Source organism: Cherax quadricarinatus, chromosome 42 (genome assembly GCF_038502225.1).
Source record: "Cherax quadricarinatus isolate ZL_2023a chromosome 42, ASM3850222v1, whole genome shotgun sequence".
NCBI classification, from domain to species: domain Eukaryota; kingdom Metazoa; phylum Arthropoda; class Malacostraca; order Decapoda; family Parastacidae; genus Cherax; species Cherax quadricarinatus.
In genome coordinates this window covers 15,991,747-16,011,576 of record NC_091333.1, presented here as the reverse complement: position 1 = coordinate 16,011,576, position 19,830 = coordinate 15,991,747, and the positions used below count along the sequence as shown (strand labels likewise).

Sequence of the window (19,830 nt, the reverse complement as noted above, 5' to 3'; positions counted from 1 at the left end):
ATGATGGAATATGTGGCAACAAAGTGCAAGGAGGCAGAGGAAAGTTTTGTTCCCAAGGGAAACAGAAATAATAGGAAGACCAAAACGAGTCCTTGGTTTACCCGAAGGTGTAGGGAGGCAAAAACTAAGTGCAACAGAGAATGGAAAAGGTACAGGAGGCATAGGACCCAGGAAAACAAGGAGATTAGTAGAAGAGCCAGAAACGAGTATGCACAGATAAGGAGGGAGGCCCAGCGACAGTATGAAAACGACATAGCATCGAAAGTCAAATCTGACCCGAAACTGCTGTATAGCCACATTAGGAGGAAGTCAACAGTCAAGGACCAGGTGATAAGGCTGAGAAAAGAAGGTGGAGAACTCACAAGAAACGATCAAGAGGTATGTGAGGAGCTCAACACGAGATTTAAGGAAGTATTTACAGTAGAGACAGGAAGGACTCTGGGGGGACAGACCAGATGGGGACACCAGCAAGGAATACACCAACAAGTGTTGGACGACATACATACAGATGAGGAGGAGGTGAAGAAACTGCTAAGGGACATCGATACCTCAAAGGCAATGGGACCGGACAACATCTCCCCATGGGTCCTTAGAGAGGGAGCAGATATGTTGTGCGTGCCACTTACCACAATCTTCAACACATCCCTGGAAACTGGGCAACTACCTGAGGTATGGAAGACGGCAAATGTAGTTCCCATTTTTAAAAAAGGAGACAGAAAAGAGGCACTAAACTATAGACCTGTGTCATTGACGTGTATAGTATGCAAAATTATGGAGAAGATTATCAGGAGGAGAGTGGTGGAGCACCTGGAACGGAACAGGAGTATAAATGCCAACCAGCACGGATTCACAGAAGGCAAATCCTGTGTCACAAACCTTCTGGAGTTTTATGATAAAATAACAGAAGTAAGACAAGAGAGAGAGGGGTGGGTTGATTGCATCTTCTTGGACTGCAAGAAGGCCTTTGACACAGTTCCTCACAAGAGATTAGTGCAGAAGCTAGAGCATCAGGCGCATATAACAGGAAGGGCACTGCAATGGATCAGAGAATACCTGACAGGGAGGCAACAACGAGTCATGGTACGTAATGATGTATCACAGTGGGCACCTGTGACGAGCGGGGTCCCACAGGGGTCGGTCCTAGGACCAGTGCTATTTTTGGTATATGTGAACGACATGACGGAAGGGTTAGACTCAGAAGTGTCCCTGTTTGCAGATGATGTGAAGTTAATGAGGAGAATTAAATCTGATGAGGACCAGGCAGGACTTCAAAGAGACCTGGACAGACTGGACACCTGGTCCAGCAAATGGCTTCTCGAATTTAATCCTGCCAAATGCAAAGTCATGAAGATAGGGGAAGGGCACAGAAGACCACAGACAGAGTATAGGCTAGGTGGCCAAAGACTGCAAACCTCACTCAAGGAGAAAGTTCTTGGGGTGAGTATAACACCGAGCATGTCTCCGGAAGCACACATCAATCAGATAGCTGCTGCAGCATATGGGCGCCTGGCAAACCTGAGAACAGCATTCCGATACCTTAGTAAGGAATCATTCAAGACACTGTACACCGTGTATGTCAGGCCCATACTGGAGTATGCAGCACCTGTTTGGAACCCGCACTTGATAAAGCACGTCAAGAAACTAGAGAAAGTACAAAGGTTTGCGACAAGGTTAGTTCCAGAGCTAAGGGGAATGTCCTATGAAGAAAGATTAAGGGAAATCGGCCTGACGACACTGGAGGACAGGAGGGTCAGGGGAGACATGATAACGACATATAAAATACTGCGTGGAATAGACAAGGTGGACAAGGACAGGATGTTCCAGGGAGGGGACACAGAAACAAGAGGCCACAATTGGAAGTTGAAGACACAAATGAGTCAGAGAGATAGTAGGAAGTATTTCTTCAGTCATAGAGTTGTAAGGCAGTGGAATAGCCTAGAAAATGACGTAGTGGAGGCAGGAACCATACACAGTTTTAAGACGAGGTTTGATAAAGCTCATGGAGCGGGGAGAGAGAGGGCCTAGTAGCAACCGGTGAAGAGGCAGGGCCAGGAGCTAGGACTCGACCCCTGCAACCACAAATAGGTGAGCAAATAGGTGAGTACACAGTCATGATGGCAGCATCACACAGTCATGATGGCAGCATCACACAGTCATCATGGCAGCATCACACAGTCATGATGGCAGCATCACACAATCATGATGGCAGCATCACACAATCATGATGGCAGCATCACACAGTCATGATGGCAGCATCACACAGTCATGATGGCAGCATCACACAATCATGATGGCAGCATCACACAGTCATGATGGCAGCATCACACAGTCATGATGGCAGCATCACACAGTCATGATGGCAGCATCACACAATCATGATGGCAGCATCACACAGTCATGATGGCAGCATCACACAGTCATGATGGCAGCATCACACAGTCATGTTGGCAGCATCACACAGTCATGATGGCAGCATCACACAGTCATGATGGCAGCATCACACAATCATGATGGCAGCATCACACAGTCATGATGGCAGCATCACACAGTCATGATGGCAGCATCACACAGTCATGATGGCAGCATCACACAATCATGATGGCAGCATCACACAGTCATCATGGCAGCATCACACAGTCATGATGGCAGCATCACACAATCATGATGGCAGCATCACACAGTCATCATGGCAGCATCACACAATCATGATGGCAGCATCACACAGTCATGATGGCAGCATCACACAGTCATGATGGCAGCATCACACAGTCATGATGGCAGCATCACACAATCATGATGGCAGCATCACACAGTCATGATGGCAGCATCACACAATCATGATGGCAGCATCACACAGTCATGATGGCAGCATCACACAATCATGATGGCAGCATCACACAGTCATGATGGCAGCATCACACAGTCATGATGGCAGCATCACACAGTCATGATGGCAGCATCACACACTCATGATGGCAGCATCACATGGCAGCATCATCATGGCAGCATCACACAATCATGATGGCAGCATCACACAATCATGATGGCAGCATCACACAGTCATGATGGCAGCATCACACAGTCATGATGGCAGCATCACACAATCATGATGGCAGCATCACACAGTCATGATGGCAGCATCACACAGTCATGATGGCAGCATCACACAATCATGATGGCAGCATCACACAGTCATCATGGCAGCATCACACAATCATGATGGCAGCATCACACAATCATGATGGCAGCATCACACAGTCATGATGGCAGCATCACACAGTCATGATGGCAGCATCACACAGTCATGATGGCAGCACACAGTCATGATCATGATGGCAGCATCACACAGTCATGATGGCAGCATCACACAATCATGATGGCAGCATCACACAGTCATGATGGCAGCATCACACAGTCATGATGGCAGCATCACACAGTCATGATGGCAGCATCACACAGTCATGATGGCAGCATCACACAGTCATGATGGCAGCATCACACAATCATGATGGCAGCATCACACAGTCATGATGGCAGCATCACACAATCATGATGGCAGCATCACACAGTCATGATGGCAGCATCACACAGTCATGATGGCAGCATCACACAGTCATGATGGCAGCATCACACAATCATGATGGCAGCATCACACAGTCATGATGGCAGCATCACACAGTCATCATGGCAGCATCACACAATCATGATGGCAGCATCACACAGTCATGATGGCAGCATCACACAGTCATGATGGCAGCATCACACAATCATGATGGCAGCATCACACAGTCATGATGGCAGCATCACACAGTCATGATGGCAGCATCACACAATCATGATGGCAGCATCACACAGTCATGATGGCAGCATCACACAGTCATGATGGCAGCATCACACAATCATGATGGCAGCATCACACAGTCATGATGGCAGCATCACACAGTCATCATGGCAGCATCACACAATCATGATGGCAGCATCACACAGTCATGATGGCAGCATCACACAGTCATGATGGCAGCATCACACAGTCATGATGGCAGCATCACACAGTCATGATGGCAGCATCACACAGTCATGATGGCAGCATCACACAGTCATGATGGCAGCATCACACAGTCATGATGGCAGCATCACAGTCATGATGGCAGCATCACACAGTCATGATGGCAGCATCACAGTCATGATGGCAGCATCACACAGTCATGATGGCAGCATCACACAGTCATGATGGCAGCATCACACAGTCATGATGGCAGCATCACACAGTCATGATGGCAGCATCACACAGTCATGATGGCAGCATCACACAGTCATGATGGCAGCATCACACAATCATGATGGCAGCATCACACAGTCATGATGGCAGCATCACACAGTCATGATGGCAGCATCACACAGTCATGATGGCAGCATCATACAGTCATGATGGCAGCATCACACAGTCATCATGGCAGCATCACACAGTCATGATGGCAGCATCACACAGTCATCATGGCAGCATCACACAATCATGATGGCAGCATCACAGTCATGATGGCAGGATCAAACAGTCATGTTGGCAGCATCACACAGTCATGTTGGCAGCATCACACAGTCATGATGGCAGCATCACACAGTCATGATGGCAGCATCACACAGTCATGATGGCAGCATCACACAGTCATGATGGCAGCATCACAGTCATGATGCCAGCATCACACAGTCATGATGGCAGCATCACAGTCATGATGGCAGCATCACACAGTCATGATGGCAGCATCACAGTCATGATGCCAGCATCACACAGTCATGATGGCAGCATCACAGTCATGATGGCAGCATCACTCAGTCATGATAACAGCATCACAGTCATGATGACAGCATCACACAGTCATGATGGCAGCATCACACAGTCATGATGGCAGCATCACACAGTCATGATGGCAGCATCACACAGTCATAATGGCAGCATCACTGTCATGATGGCAGCATCACACAGTCATGATGGCAGTATCACAGTCATGAAGCCAGCATCACAAAGTCATGTTGACAGCATCACACAGTCATGATGACAGCATCACAGTCAAGATGGCAGCATCACAGTCATGATGGCAGGATCGCACAGTCATGTTGGCAGCATCACAGTCATGTTGACAGCATCACACAGTCATGATGACAGCATCACAGTCAAGATGGCAGCATCACACAGTCATGATGGCAGCATCACACAGTCATGTTGGCAGCATCACACAGTCATGATGGCAGCATCACACAGTCACGATGGCAGCATCACACAGTCATGATGACAGCATCAAACAGTCATGATGACAGCATCAAACAATCATGATGACAGCATCAAACAGTCATGATGACAGCATCAAACAGTCATGATGACAGCATCAAACAGTCATGATGACAGCATCAAACAGTCATGATGACAGCATCAAACAGTCATGATGACAGCATCAAACAGTCATGATGACAGCATCAAACAATCATGATGACAGCATCAAACAGTCATGATGACAGCATCAAACAGTCATGATGACAGCATCAAACAGTCATGATGACAGCATCAAACAGTCATGATGACAGCATCAAACAATCATGATGACAGCATCAAACAGTCATGATGACAGCATCAAACAATCATGATGACAGCATCAAACAGTCATGATGACAGCATCAAACAATCATGATGACAGCATCAAACAGTCATGATGACAGCATCAAACAATCATGATGACAGCATCAAACAGTCATGATGACAGCATCAAACAATCATGATGACAGCATCAAACAGTCATGATGACAGCATCAAACAGTCATGATGACAGCATCAAACAATCATGATGACAACATCAAACAATCATGATGACAGCATCAAACAATCATGATGACAGCATCAAACAGTCATGATGACAGCATCAAACAATCATGATGACAACATCAAACAATCATGATGACAGCATCAAACAATCATGATGACAGCATCAAACAGTCATGATGACAGCATCAAACAATCATGATGACAACATCAAACAATCATGATGACAGCATCAAACAATCATGATGACAGCATCAAACAGTCATGATGACAGCATCAAACAATCATGATGACAACATCAAACAGTCATGATGACTTTGTTTTAGTTTAGCCTAGAAAATGTACACTATGTATCATAATTATACTTAAGTGAAGCTCTACTAATATAAACATTCACAGTTACCTTCCTTATAAAGGTCCTTTATGTCTTGTAATATTTTGTATATACAATTGAAAAAGTTCATCCAGACTTGAATAACATGTAAAAAGACCTTCATTGTACGCGCTGCTCAATTTTGAATGACCCCGTTCAATTGTATTTACAAAAATAGTACTGAATAGAAGTGATTTATGAGTGATTTGACTGTAAATAACACCATGATATTGATGACATGGTACTGGTGGTGATGTTGATCATGGTAGTGGTGATGACATGGTACTGGTGGTGATGTTGATCATGGTAGTGGTGATGACATGGTACTGGTGGTGAGGTTGATTATGGTAGTGGTGATGACATGGTACTGGTGGTGATGTTGATCATGGTAGTGGTGATGACATGGTACTGGTGGTGATGTTGATCATGGTAGTGGTGATGACATGGTACTGGTGGTGATGTTGATCATGGTAGTGGTGATGACATGGTACTGGTGGTGATGTTGATCATGGTAGTGGTGATGACATGGTACTGGTGGTGAGGTTGATCATGGTAGTGGTGATGACATGGTACTGGTGGTGATGTTGATCATGGTAGTGGTGATGACATGGTACTGGTGGTGATGTTGATCATGGTAGTAGTGATGACATGGTACTGGAGGTGATGTTGATCATTGTAGTGGTGATGACATGTTACTGGTGGTGATGTTGATCATGGTAGTGGTGATGACATGTTACTGGTGGTGATGTTCATCATGGTAGTGGTGATGACATGGTACTGGTGGTGATGTTGATCATGGTAGTGGTGATGACATGGTACTGGTGGTGATGTTGATCATGGTAGTGGTGATGACATGGTACTGGTGGTGATGTTGATCATGGTAGTGGTGATGACATGGTACTGGTGGTGATGTTGATCATGGTAGTGGTGATGACATGGTACTGGTGGTGATGTTGATCATGGTAGTGGTGATGACATGGTACTGGAGGTGATGTTGATCATGGTAGTGGTGATGACATGTTACTGGTGGTGATGTTGATCATGGTAGTGGTGATGACATGGTACTGGTGGTGATGTTGATCATGGTAGTGGTGATGACATGGTACTGGTGGTGATGTTCATCATGGTAGTGGTGATGACATGGTACTGGTGGTGATGTTCACCATGGCAGTTGTGATAACATGGTGCTGGTGGTGATGTTGATCATGGTAGTGGTGACGACCTGGGTCTGGTGGTGATGTTGATCATGATAGTGGTGATGACATGGTACTGGTGGTGATGTTCACCAAGGTAGTGGTGATGACATGGTACTGGTGGTGATGTTGATCATGGTAGTGGTGATGACCTGGTACTGGTGGTGATGTTGATCATGTTAGTGGTGATGACATGGTACTGGTAGTGATGTTGATCATGGTAGTGGTGATGACATGGTACTGGTGGTGATGTTGATCATGGTAGTGGTGATGACCTGGGTCTGGTGGTGATGTTGATCATGATAGTGGTGATGACATGGTACTGGTGGTGATGTTCACCAAGGTAGTGGTGATGACATGGTACTGGTGGTGATGTTGATCATGTTAGTGGTGATGACATGGTACTGGTAGTGATGTTGATCATGGTAGTGGTGATGACATGGTACTGGACTCTGGTGTGGGTCCCGTGTCAGCGTGTCAGCGTGCCTCGTTGTGCTCCCGGTTTTCTGGTGTTTTCACGGTCGCTCTTACGTGCTAGAACTTTAATTTGTGTCATCAATCCTATACGATACATCCCTCTAGCGCCTGGAACCAATCTTGGGCGGAAAACATTATATACTGAATAAAAAAAAGGAGAATTGTGTGCACTACCTAGCAGAGTTTACTGCCAGAGGGGAATCATAATCCTGTCCCGTGTGGAAAAATAATAATATTGAACTTTGTGTCAGAGGAAAGAAAGTCTCCCTGAAAGCATTGAGTATACATAGTGTATAGTGTATACTACAGTGGCTCCCTAGTATATTGCTGATAAAGGCTAAAGTGTCATTTGAAAACAGGTGAATTTGTAAATGAAGTGATAAGCCTATAGAGGCAGGTGCCAGAAGTCGCCAGAAACTTACCACAGGTCAGCTGTTTTTAATAATCTTCCTGGCCTGCTAGTGTACTCGCATATAATCTAGTGATACCAGTGAATAGCAGAATACAGTGTTGTAGTAGCAACTAACCAGTATTATAATGGTACTTAGTGGAGTGGAGTGACTTTCATTAGTTTCTTTTTCTTGAAATACCAGACGTTACTGTGAATTTCATATAACCTGTAGTTACCAGCGGTCGCAATATACACAACGAGAAGCAATTATTACTACAGAAAAAGCGCCCTTCCTCCAAATTTGCACCAGTCAACTATAGTGATAATATAGCATTTATTGTGGTGGAGCCGAAAAAAAAAAAAAAAATAGAGAAGCTAGATACAGCGATTGATAAACAAAGGTGGAGGCTCGACCGTTCGTCATTGTAGGAGTGCCAGCAGTCACCGGCTCTTCAACACGCAAGTTATACTTTTGTATCAATCAAATCACATATTACTCGGGTAGATAATTTCCAGTAGATCCTTCATGTGTTAGCTCAATTCACCGACCAGTATGGTTTAAATAAGTGACCCACTGATCAGATCAGATAGACTGGTCCGAACCCTTGACTGGTCCGAACCCTTGACTGGTCCAAACCCTTGACTGGTCCGAACCCTGGACTGGTTTCAAACGGTTTCGTTGTGCACCACCTAGCAGGTTATTAATAGAATATTCAAGAGGTTGCTAGTAGAATTGCAGTAAATCAACCATTCAAATCATTATGAAGCTGTGTGTAGTCTGTGGTCAGTCAAACAAACGGGCTTCCACATGCATAAATTGTCATTTCTGTGGAAATTGGTGTCACGCCCCTTGTGCAGATATCCAAGAACTAGCTACAAGCAGTATTAAAACAGGGAAGTGTTTTTGGGTATGCCCAAATGAGATAAATCTGTGGACTAAAATCACAAGGGTATTAAAAGAGGTCAACATCAAAGCTGCTTTCATAGAAAACCTGGAAGCTTTCTACAACAGATGGGAACATAAAAAGTCCGGGCTGAATGGTACTGCCCTTGATACTGGCCATGTAGTCAGAAACTGTAAGGCTGGAGATGATGTCCTGGTAGTCAGTAAATGGGGGGCTGATAGTGCTGTCCTGGGAGACAGTAATGGGGAAGCTGGAGGTGCTGTCCTGGGAGACAGTAATGGTGAAGCTGGAGGTGCTGTCCTGGGAGACAGTAATGGTGAAGCTGGAGATGCTGTCCTGGGAGACAGTAATGGGGAAGCTGGAGATGCTGTCCTGGGAGACAGTAATGGTGAAGCTGGAGATTTTGTCCAGGTAGTCGGGAATTATACGCAGGAAGGAATACATATGAATGACCTCATAGGGGACAGGAGCCATAGTAGGGAAACAAGTGTAGTCAAAGATAAGATAAAACCAATATTGCAAACTAGAAATACCGCAGGAAATAGCAAACAAGAGGACTCCACTAGCAATAGTGAGGATATATTACCAAAAACAAATGGTGGGAGCTCCATTGTTGGTGCTAGGGAGGATAGAAGTAAGACAGGGAAACATGCACCAACAGGGAATACAGTCACAGAAACCCAAGGCAAACGGAAACCAAGCCTGTGCACATACTATGCACTCGGTATCTGCTGGCATGGGGAATCTGGAAAAACAGATGGGACGTGCAACTATGACCACCCTAGGAAATGCCATGCCCATATGACAACAGGAAAATGCAAACTCCCTTCCTGTAAGCTTTTTCACCCTGAACTGTGTACCTCTTCAGTACAGGAAAGACTGTGCTATAACTTAAATTGCCAGGCATACCATCTAAAGGGGACAAAAAGATACAAAACATCCAGGCCATGGGAAAACCTGGGTAGCCACAGCCACTCAAGAGGGAGAGGTTTTTTAGTGCCAGGAAGGAAAAAAAACTGGCAGGAAATGGCAGAAATCGTACACCAAATCCAGTCATTCCTGGAGTGGAACCACAGTCGATGGCCTCCACTCCAAACCAACAGATACAGATACTAATGCCGGGAAAAAAAATCCCCCCCCAGTACCAACAATACCACCAGTCCGATAACATTCTTCTTTGCAAATATACAGGGTCTAAAGCCAGCAACAAACAACAAAATACCTTTCATCCGTGGACTGCTTGCAGAGGCAAAGGCAATGTTCGCGGCTTTCACTGAGACCCACATAAAGGATCACTTGGACAACGAAATATGGATCCCAGGTTACAACCTATACAGATGTGACAGAGTGAACAGGCAAAAGGGGGGGGGGGTTGGCCTGTACATTGCAGAGTCACTTGTTTGCACAGAACTGCTAAATGCCTCAAATGATGTAGTGGAAGTTTTAGCAGTAAAGGTCGAGAACCAAAACCTAGTCATTGTGATAGTCTACAAGCCTCCGGATGCAACATCCCAGCAATTCCAGGAACAGCTGTTAAAAATTGACCACTGTCTGGAAAACCTTCCAGCTCCTGCACCCAACATCTTGCTCCTGGGGGATTTCAACTTAAGGCACCTAAAATGGAGGAATATAGCAAATAATATTGTTGCAGTAATAACACCAGGAGGCAGCTCTGATGAAAACTCACACTCACGCGAGCTTTTAAATCTCTGCACAAAATTCAATTTAAACCAGCAAATAATAGAGCCTACTAGACTGGAGAATACACTAGACCTCATCTTCACTAACAATGATGATCTGATAAGAAATATCACCATATCAAAAACAATATACTCAGATCACAACATAATTGAGGTCCAGTCATGTATGCGCGGAGCCCCAGACCGACATAATGAGATTAGTCACGAGGGAGCATTCACCAAATTCAACTTCAATAACAAAAACATAAAGTGGGACCAAGTAAACCAAGTCCTAACCGATATAAGCTGGGAAGATATACTAAGCAACACAGACCCCAACTTATGCCTAGAACAGATTAACTCGGTAGCACTCGATGTATGCACAAGGCTTATTCCTCTAAGAAAAAGGAGGAGTAGATGTAAAACAGAAAGAGACAGGCGCTCCCTTTACAGGCGACGGAAAAGAATAACAGAGCGGCTAAAAGAGGTCAATATATCTGAAATGCGTAGGGAGACACTGGTCAGAGAAATAGCAAGCATCGAACTTAAGCTAAAAGAATCCTTTAGGAGTCAGGAATCGCGGGAAGAACTAAAAGCCATAAATGAAATCGAAAGAAACCCAAAGTATTTCTTCTCCTATGCCAAATCAAAATCGAGAACAACGTCCAGTATTGGGGCCCTACTTAAACAAGATGGGTCCTACACAGATGACAACAAGGAAATGAGTGAGCTACTCAAGTCCCAATATGACTCAGTTTTTAGCAAGCCGCTAACCAGACTGAGAGTCGAAGATCAAAATGAATTTTTTATGAGAGAGCCACAAAATTTGATTAACACAAGCCTATCCGATGTTATCCTGACGCCAAATGACTTCGAACAGGCGATAAATGACATGCCCATGCACTCTGCCCCAGGGCCAGACTCATGGAACTCTGTGTTCATCAAGAACTGCAAGAAGCCCCTATCACGAGCCTTTTCCATCCTATGGAGAGGGAGCATGGACACGGGGGTCGTCCCTCAGTTACTAAAAACAACAGACATAGCCCCACTCCACAAAGGGGGCAGTAAAGCAACAGCAAAGAACTACAGACCAATAGCACTAACATCCCATATCATAAAAATCTTTGAAAGGGTCCTAAGAAGCAAGATCACCACGCATCTAGAAACCCATCAGTTACACAACCCAGGGCAACATGGGTTTAGAACAGGTCGCTCCTGTCTGTCTCAACTATTGGACCACTACGACAAGGTCCTAAATGCACTAGAAGACAAAAAGAATGCAGATGTAATATATACAGACTTTGCAAAAGCCTTCGACAAGTGTGACCATGGCGTAATAGCGCACAAAATGCGTGCTAAAGGAATAACAGGAAAAGTCGGTCGATGGATCTATAATTTCCTCACTAACAGAACACAGAGAGTAGTCGTCAACAGAGTAAAGTCCGAGGCAGCTACGGTGAAAAGCTCTGTTCCACAAGGCACAGTACTCGCTCCCATCTTGTTCCTCATCCTTATATCCGACATAGACAAGGATGTCAGCCACAGCACCGTGTCTTCCTTTGCAGATGACACCCGAATCTGCATGACAGTGTCTTCCATTGCAGACACTGCAAAGCTCCAGGCAGACATCAGCCAAATCTTTCAGTGGGCTGCAGAAAACAATATGAAGTTCAACGATGAGAAATTTCAATTACTCAGATATGGTAAACATGAGGAAATTAAATCTTCATCAGAGTACAAAACAAATTCTGGCCACAAAATAGAGCGAAACACCAACGTCAAAGACCTGGGAGTGATCATGTCAGAGGATCTCACCTTCAAGGACCATAACATTGTATCAATCACATCTGCTAGAAAAATGACAGGATGGATAATGAGAACCTTCAAAACAAGGGAGGCCAAGCCCATGATGACACTCTTCAGGTCACTTGTTCTATCTAGGCTGGAATATTGCTGCACACTAACAGCACCTTTCAAGGCAGGTGAAATTGCCGACCTAGAAAATGTACAGAGAACTTTCACGGCGCGCATAACGGAGATAAAACACCTCAATTATTGGGAGCGCTTGAGGTTCCTAAACCTGTATTCCCTGGAACGCAGGAGGGAGAGATACATGATTATATACACCTGGAAAATCCTAGAGGGACTAGTACCGAACTTGCACACGAAAATCACCCACTACGAAAGCAAAAGACTTGGCAGACGATGCACCATCCCCCCAATGAAAAGCAGGGGTGTCACTAGCACATTAAGAGACCATACAATAAGTGTCAGGGGCCCGAGACTGTTCAACTGCCTCCCAGCACACATAAGGGGGATTACCAACAGACCCCTGGCAGTCTTCAAGCTGGCACTGGACAAGCACCTAAAGTCAGTTCCGGATCAGCCGGGCTGTGGCTCGTATGTTGGTTTGCGTGCAGCCAGCAGCAACAGCCTGGTTGATCAGGCTCTGATCCACCAGGAGGCCTGGTCTCAGACCGGGCCGCGGGGGCGTTGACCCCCGGAACTCTCTCCAGGTAAACTCCAGGTAAACTGGTAGTGATGTTCACCATGGTAGTGGTGATGACTCGGGACTGGTAGTGATGTTGATCATGGTAGTGGTGATGACATGGTACTGGTGGTGATGTTCACCATGGTAGTGGTGATGACATGGTACTGGTAGTGATGATCATGGTAGTGGTGATGACCTGGTACTGGTGGTGATGTTCACCATGGTAGTGGTGATGACATGGTACTGGTGGTGATATTAATCATGTTAGTGGTGATGACATGGTACTTGTAGTGATGTTGATCATGTTAGTGGTGATGACATGGTACTGGTAGTGATGATCATGGTAGTGGTGATGACCTGGTACTGGTGGTGATGTTCACCATGGTAGTGGTGATGACATGGTACTGGTGGTGATATTGATCATGTTAGTGGTGATGACATGGTACTGGTAGTGATGATCATGGTAGTGGTGATGACCTGGTACTGGTGGTGATGTTCACCATGGTAGTGGTGATGACATGGTACTGGTGGTGATCACCATGGTAGTGGTGATGACATGGTACTGGTATTGATGTTGATCATGGTAGTGGTGATGACATGGTACTGGTGGTGATGTTGATCATGGTAGTGGTGATGACATGGTACTGGTGGTGATCACCATGGTAGTGGTGATGACATGGTACTGGTAGTGATGTTGATCATGGTAGTGGTGATGACATGGTACTGGTGGTGATGTTGATCATGGTAGTGGTGATGACTCGGGACTGGTGGTGATGTTCACCATGGTAGTGGTGATGAAATGGTACTGGTGGTGATTATGATCATGGTAGTGGTAATGACATGTTACTGGTGGTGATGTTGATCATTGTAGTGGTGATGACATGGTACTGGTGGTGATGTTCACCATGGTAGTGGTGAGGACATGGTACTGGTGGTGATGTTGATCATGGTAGTGGTGATGACATGGTGCTGGTGGTGATGTTGATCATGGTAGTGGTGAGGACATGGTACTGGTGGTGATGTTCACCATGGTAGTGGTGATGACATGGTACTGGTGGTGATGTTCACCATGGTAATGGTGATGACATGGTACTGGTGGTGATGTTGATCATGGTAGTGGTGATGACACGTGACTGGTGCTGGTGACCATGGTTGTGGTGATGACATGGGACTGGTGGTGATGGTGACCATGGTAGTGGTGATGACACGGGACTGTTGGTGATGGTGACCATGGTAGTGGTGATGACATGGGACTGGTGGTGATGGTGACCATGGTAGTGGTGATGACACGGGACTGGTGGTGGTGGTGACCATGGTAGTGGTGATGACATGGGACTGGTGGTGATGGTGACCATGGTAGTGGTGATGACATGGGACTGGTGGTGATGTTAACCATGGTAGTGGTGATGACATGGTACTGGTGGCGATGTTGATCATGGTAGTGGTGATGACTTGGGACTTCTTCACTGATGTAATAATAATAATAATAATAATAATAATAATAATAATAATAATAAAACTTGGTGTGAGTAGGAACTGCCTAGCATATGCAAGTAGACCTTCTGCAGTGCTCCTCCGTTCATATGTTGTTCTTTGACATTGAAACTGATTTGACATTGAAAGTGATTTTCATGAAAGAAATCTTTGATGATTTTCACGTTAAGAGGCACATAAGTTCCCCGGTCTTCTAATAACATGTTCATTTTTCCACTATAATCTACCTTGTCCATAATTACTATCACATTTGTTTTATCTGTTTGGTAAGGTGAAGTCCAGGATCTTTCTTTAATTCATGGTATAACTTAACAAATATTCGAGGACGGTTGTGCTGTAGATTATAGTGGAAAAATGAACATGGTATTATACAATGGGGGAACTTAAGTGTGTTTTAATGTTGATAAAGTTGTTGTGTGAGGCAGGTCTGAGCGGTGCTGGTGTTTTAATGTTGATAAAGTGTTTGTGTGAGGCAGGTCTGAGCGGTGCTGGTGTTTTAATGTTGATAAAGTTGTTGTGTGAGGCAGGTGTGAGCGGTGCTGGTGTTTTAATGTTGATAAAGTGTTTGTTTGAGACAGGTCTGAGCGGTGCTGGCAACAACTGGGCCAAGGGTCATTATACTGAAGGAGCTGAGCTGGTCGACTCTGTTATTGACATAGTGAGACAGGAGGTGGAGAACTGTGACTGTCTGCAGGGTTTCCAGTTGAAGCACTCACTGGGGGGCGGCACGGGCTCTGGTATGGGCACTCTGCTCATCTCCAAGATACGAGAGGAATACCCAGATAGAATTATGAATACGTTTTCTGTTATGCCCAGTCCTAAGGTAAGAGAGTCAAGTTTATTTTCTGTGTACCATTACATTACATCACCACTATCGTTTTCATCATTATCATCATCATTATCATCATTATCATCATTATCTCCACTGAAAAGCTTATAGTTAAGCACTGTTGTATACTTGTATTAAGAAGTGCAATGATACATAAAATCTTGCAATCTGTAATTTCTTCTGAAGTTCTCAGTGTATATATGTCGTGCCGAATAGGTAAAACTTGCTGTTTTGGCTTAAATAGCAATGCTCTTCTTGCCGAATAAGGCAAGCGAAAATTTGTGTGTGCAATAATTTTGCAAAGATCATTCTGAACCTGACAAAAAATATATTTCATAAGATAAGATAAGATAAGATTTCGTTCGGATTTTTAACCCCGGAGGGTTAGCCACCCAGGATAACCCAAGAAAGTCAGTGCGTCATCGAGGACTGTCTAACTTATTTCCATTGGGGTCCTTAATCTTGTCCCCCAGGATGCGACCCACACCAGTCGACTAACACCCAGGTACCTATTTGCTGCTAGGTGAACAGGACAACAGGTGTAAGGAAACGTGTCGAAATGTTTCCACCCGCCGGGAATCGAACCCGGGCCCTCCGTGTGTGAAGCGGGAGCTTTAGCCACCAGGCCACCGGGCCATTGTGTTTATTTATTATTAAATTATTGTAAACTTATCTAAAATATATTTAGTTGGGTTAGGCTAAATTAAACTGCGCTTGTTATAATAAGGTTAGGTAAGTTTTCTAATGTTCTTTTGGTACAAAATTATAAATGTTTACATTAACATTAATGAAAAAATATGTCTTTAAACGTATAGGAGAAAATTTTAGAAAGGACTTAATTTTAAATGACTTCATATATATATATATATATATATATATATATATATATATATATATATATATATATATATATATATATATATATATAACTAGGTAAAAACACAATAATGAGGAACAGGTTATATCAAAGATGGAGGAGAGTTGTTGTCAAACACAGTGTAAAGGACCTTAAGTACATCAAGCAGTTATAATATTCAAGGGTTTGTGATTAAATATAAAAATTTTGTTGTATATAATAAAGCTGTAGAGGATAAACAAAATACAGATGTAGTATACACAGACTTTGCAAAAGCCTTCAACAACTGTTATTCCTTTATCACGCATTTTGTGCGTGATAAAGGAATAACAGGAAAAGTTGGTAGATGGATCTATATCTTCCTGACAAATAGAACACAAAGAGTAATAGTGAAGAGAATAAAGTCCGAGGCAGCTACGGTGAAAAGCTCTGTTCCACAAGGCACAGTACTCGCTCCCATCCTATTCCTCATCCTCATATCTGACATAGACAGATGTAAGCCATAGCTCTGTGTCTTCCTTTGCGGATGACACCCGAATTGCCATGACAGTGACCATCATCGAAGACACTGCAAGACTCCAAGAGGACATCAACCAAATCTTTAAATGGACAGCAGAAAACAATATGAAGTTCAATGAAGAGAAATTTCAACTACTCAGATATGGAAAACTTGAGGAAATTAAAACTGTATCAGTGTATACAACAATTTCTAACTTTATTATAAAATAGAGCGAAAAAGTTGTGTGAAGGACCTGGGAGTGATAATGTCAGAGGATCTCGCCTTCAAAGACCACAACAATGTATCTACCACATCTGCTAGGATGCCAATCTACTAGGGATGCCAATCCCATGATGATTCTCTTCAAATCGCTTGTTCTCTCTAAGCTGGAATACTGCTGCACACTAACTGCCCCCTTCAAGGCTGGCGAAATTGCTGACCTGGAGAGTTTACAAAGAACTTTCACGGCACACATAAGTACGATAAGGCACCTAAATTACTGGGAACGGTTGAAGTCCCTAGGTTTGTATTCCCTGGAACATAGGCGAGAGAGATGCATGATAATATACACTTACTACTAATAATACTAATATCTTTATTTCTATAAGTACATGTACAAGGTATACAGGCCTAGCTGACATCAGTGACATACTGTATAGAAAGCCGGTTGTTATGCTGAGCAATTTCGGGCAAATTAGGTCAGTTTTGTCCCAGGATGCGACCCACACCAGTCGACTAACACCCAGGTACCCGTTTTACTGATGGGGAACATAGACAATCGGTGTAAAGAAACACGCCCAATGTTTCTACCCTCCATGGGAATCGAACCCAGACCCTCGCCTTGTGAAGCGAGAGCTTTAGCCTCCAGGCCACGGGCACGTGGATTTGTACCGAACTTGCAAACGAAAATCACTCCCTATGAAAGTAAAAGATTCGGCAGGAGATGCAACATTCCTCCGATGAAAAGCAGGGGTGCCACGAGTACACTGAGAGACAACACAATAAGTGTCAGGGGCCCAAGACTGTTCAACTGCCTTCCAGCATACATAAGGGGGATTACCAATAGACCCCCGGCTGTCTTCAAGAAGGCACTGGACAGGCACTTAAAGTACCTGACCAGCCGGGCTGTGGTTCGTACGTCAATTTGCGTGCATCCAGCAGTAACAGCCTAGTTGATAACGCCTTGGTCCACCACGAGGCCTGGTCTCAGACCGAGCCGCGGGGGCGTTGACCCCTGAATCCCCCTCCAGGTATACTCCAGGTAACTTCCCAGTTAATACAGACAATATCGGTCGGGCCACTGAATAATAATAATCTTTATTTGTATGAATACATAATACAACTTATACAGTCGTAGCTGACATCAATAACGTACTATATACAAAAAACTCTTGTTATGCAGAGCAATACGGGTATCTAAGGTTAATTTTGTGCCCAGGATGCGACCCACATCGGTCGACTAACTCCCAGGTACTTATTTACTGCTAGGTAAAGATGGATAGCAGGTGTCTTAAGGAAATACGTCCTAGTGTTTCTACCCGTACCGGGAATCGAACCACGGACCTCTGTATGTAAACCGAGTCCTCTGCCAACTGAACTACGGGCTTGGCCGGGTCACTGTACGAAACCAGGGTCGGGTCACAGGATCCGCACATAGCTTTAAGAAGAGGTATGATAAAGCTCATGGAGCAGGAAGCGTGACCTAGTAGCGACCAGTGAAGAGGCGGGGCCAGGAGCTGTAACTCGACCCCTGCAACCACAACTAGGTAATTATATGTAGGAGACCCGGGCCGGGTTCCACTCAGCGAAGTTACCTTTACCAATTAATATAATGGTTCCTGATGTTGTAACTGCTGAAGTGTGTTGTACATATCTAACAGAGCAGCTCTGCTCGCTAACATTGTTACCCTAGTGTTTTTAATACTCATTTTCCCATTAAATTGGTTTAAAAACGTGTAAAGGTTTACGAAATTTTTCATTAAATGGCAGGACCAACACTTTCTCATGTTGATATTCAGTCCCTGGATTTTATTTGATAGTTCTCCTTTGTTAGTTCGTCAACAGCCATTGAGTAGTGAGGACGTGTGCTGCTCATTTTCCAACATGGCGCTGCATAGCAACAGGCGCATCAACACTGTTTGCGTTGAGTTGACCCGTGGGGCTGTCACGGGAGCCACGATGGATTTGTTACTACCGGCGATTATCCGTGATACCTACGGTATCGCAAATGAAGAGATATGTGGTGTAGCACTTAATGGGACGACACGGATTTTCGTTAAAATGACGTCAGCAAATGTCTACGAAGCAGTGGTGGATAAGTATCAAGAGACCATTATAGCCGTCAATTCAGCTGTATCAGTACGTCTTCATGATGTATCACGATACTACACATGGGTAAAAATCAAGAATGTGCCTTTTGAAGCGACTGATTTTGTTATAAAAGATGAACTACGTAATTATGGTACGGTTCATATGGCCTCTGCAGGTCGGTGGGCCGCAGGACCTTATGCTGGAAGTTTGGAGGGAACATATTCAGTCAAAATGACCTTACGTCATCCCATACCGTCCTATATTATGTTGCAAGCATTTCGAACTCAAGTATATGTAACATATGCGGGGCAACGTCGTACGTGTCGGCTGTGTGGGTCGTATGACCACATAGCGGCACAGTGTGGTAAGCGTCGTGGGAATCTCCAAATATCACAACAGCAACAATCGGAAGAGGTCGAGGAAGTTGAGGGACGAGAACAGTCTTATGCTCATCCGTCTCTACAACGGTCATCTTGGAGTGAAGAGGTAGAAAAAGCGCAGGAGAATGCTTTGGAGGATGCAAA

The 19,830-nt window shown here is 44.5% G+C and overlaps 1 protein-coding gene across 1 annotated transcript in view; it reads left to right on the top strand.

The window, feature by feature from the left end:
• The window catches only part of LOC128695719 (tubulin beta-1 chain-like), a 109,923-nt gene that overhangs the window by 69,917 nt on the left and 20,176 nt on the right, over positions 1–19,830 (top strand). Inside the window, exon 4 of the mRNA XM_070093317.1 lies at positions 15,391–15,635. Within this exon, the coding sequence (XP_069949418.1) occupies positions 15,391–15,635 (245 nt within the window). The remainder of the gene's footprint in view (positions 1–15,390; positions 15,636–19,830) is intronic.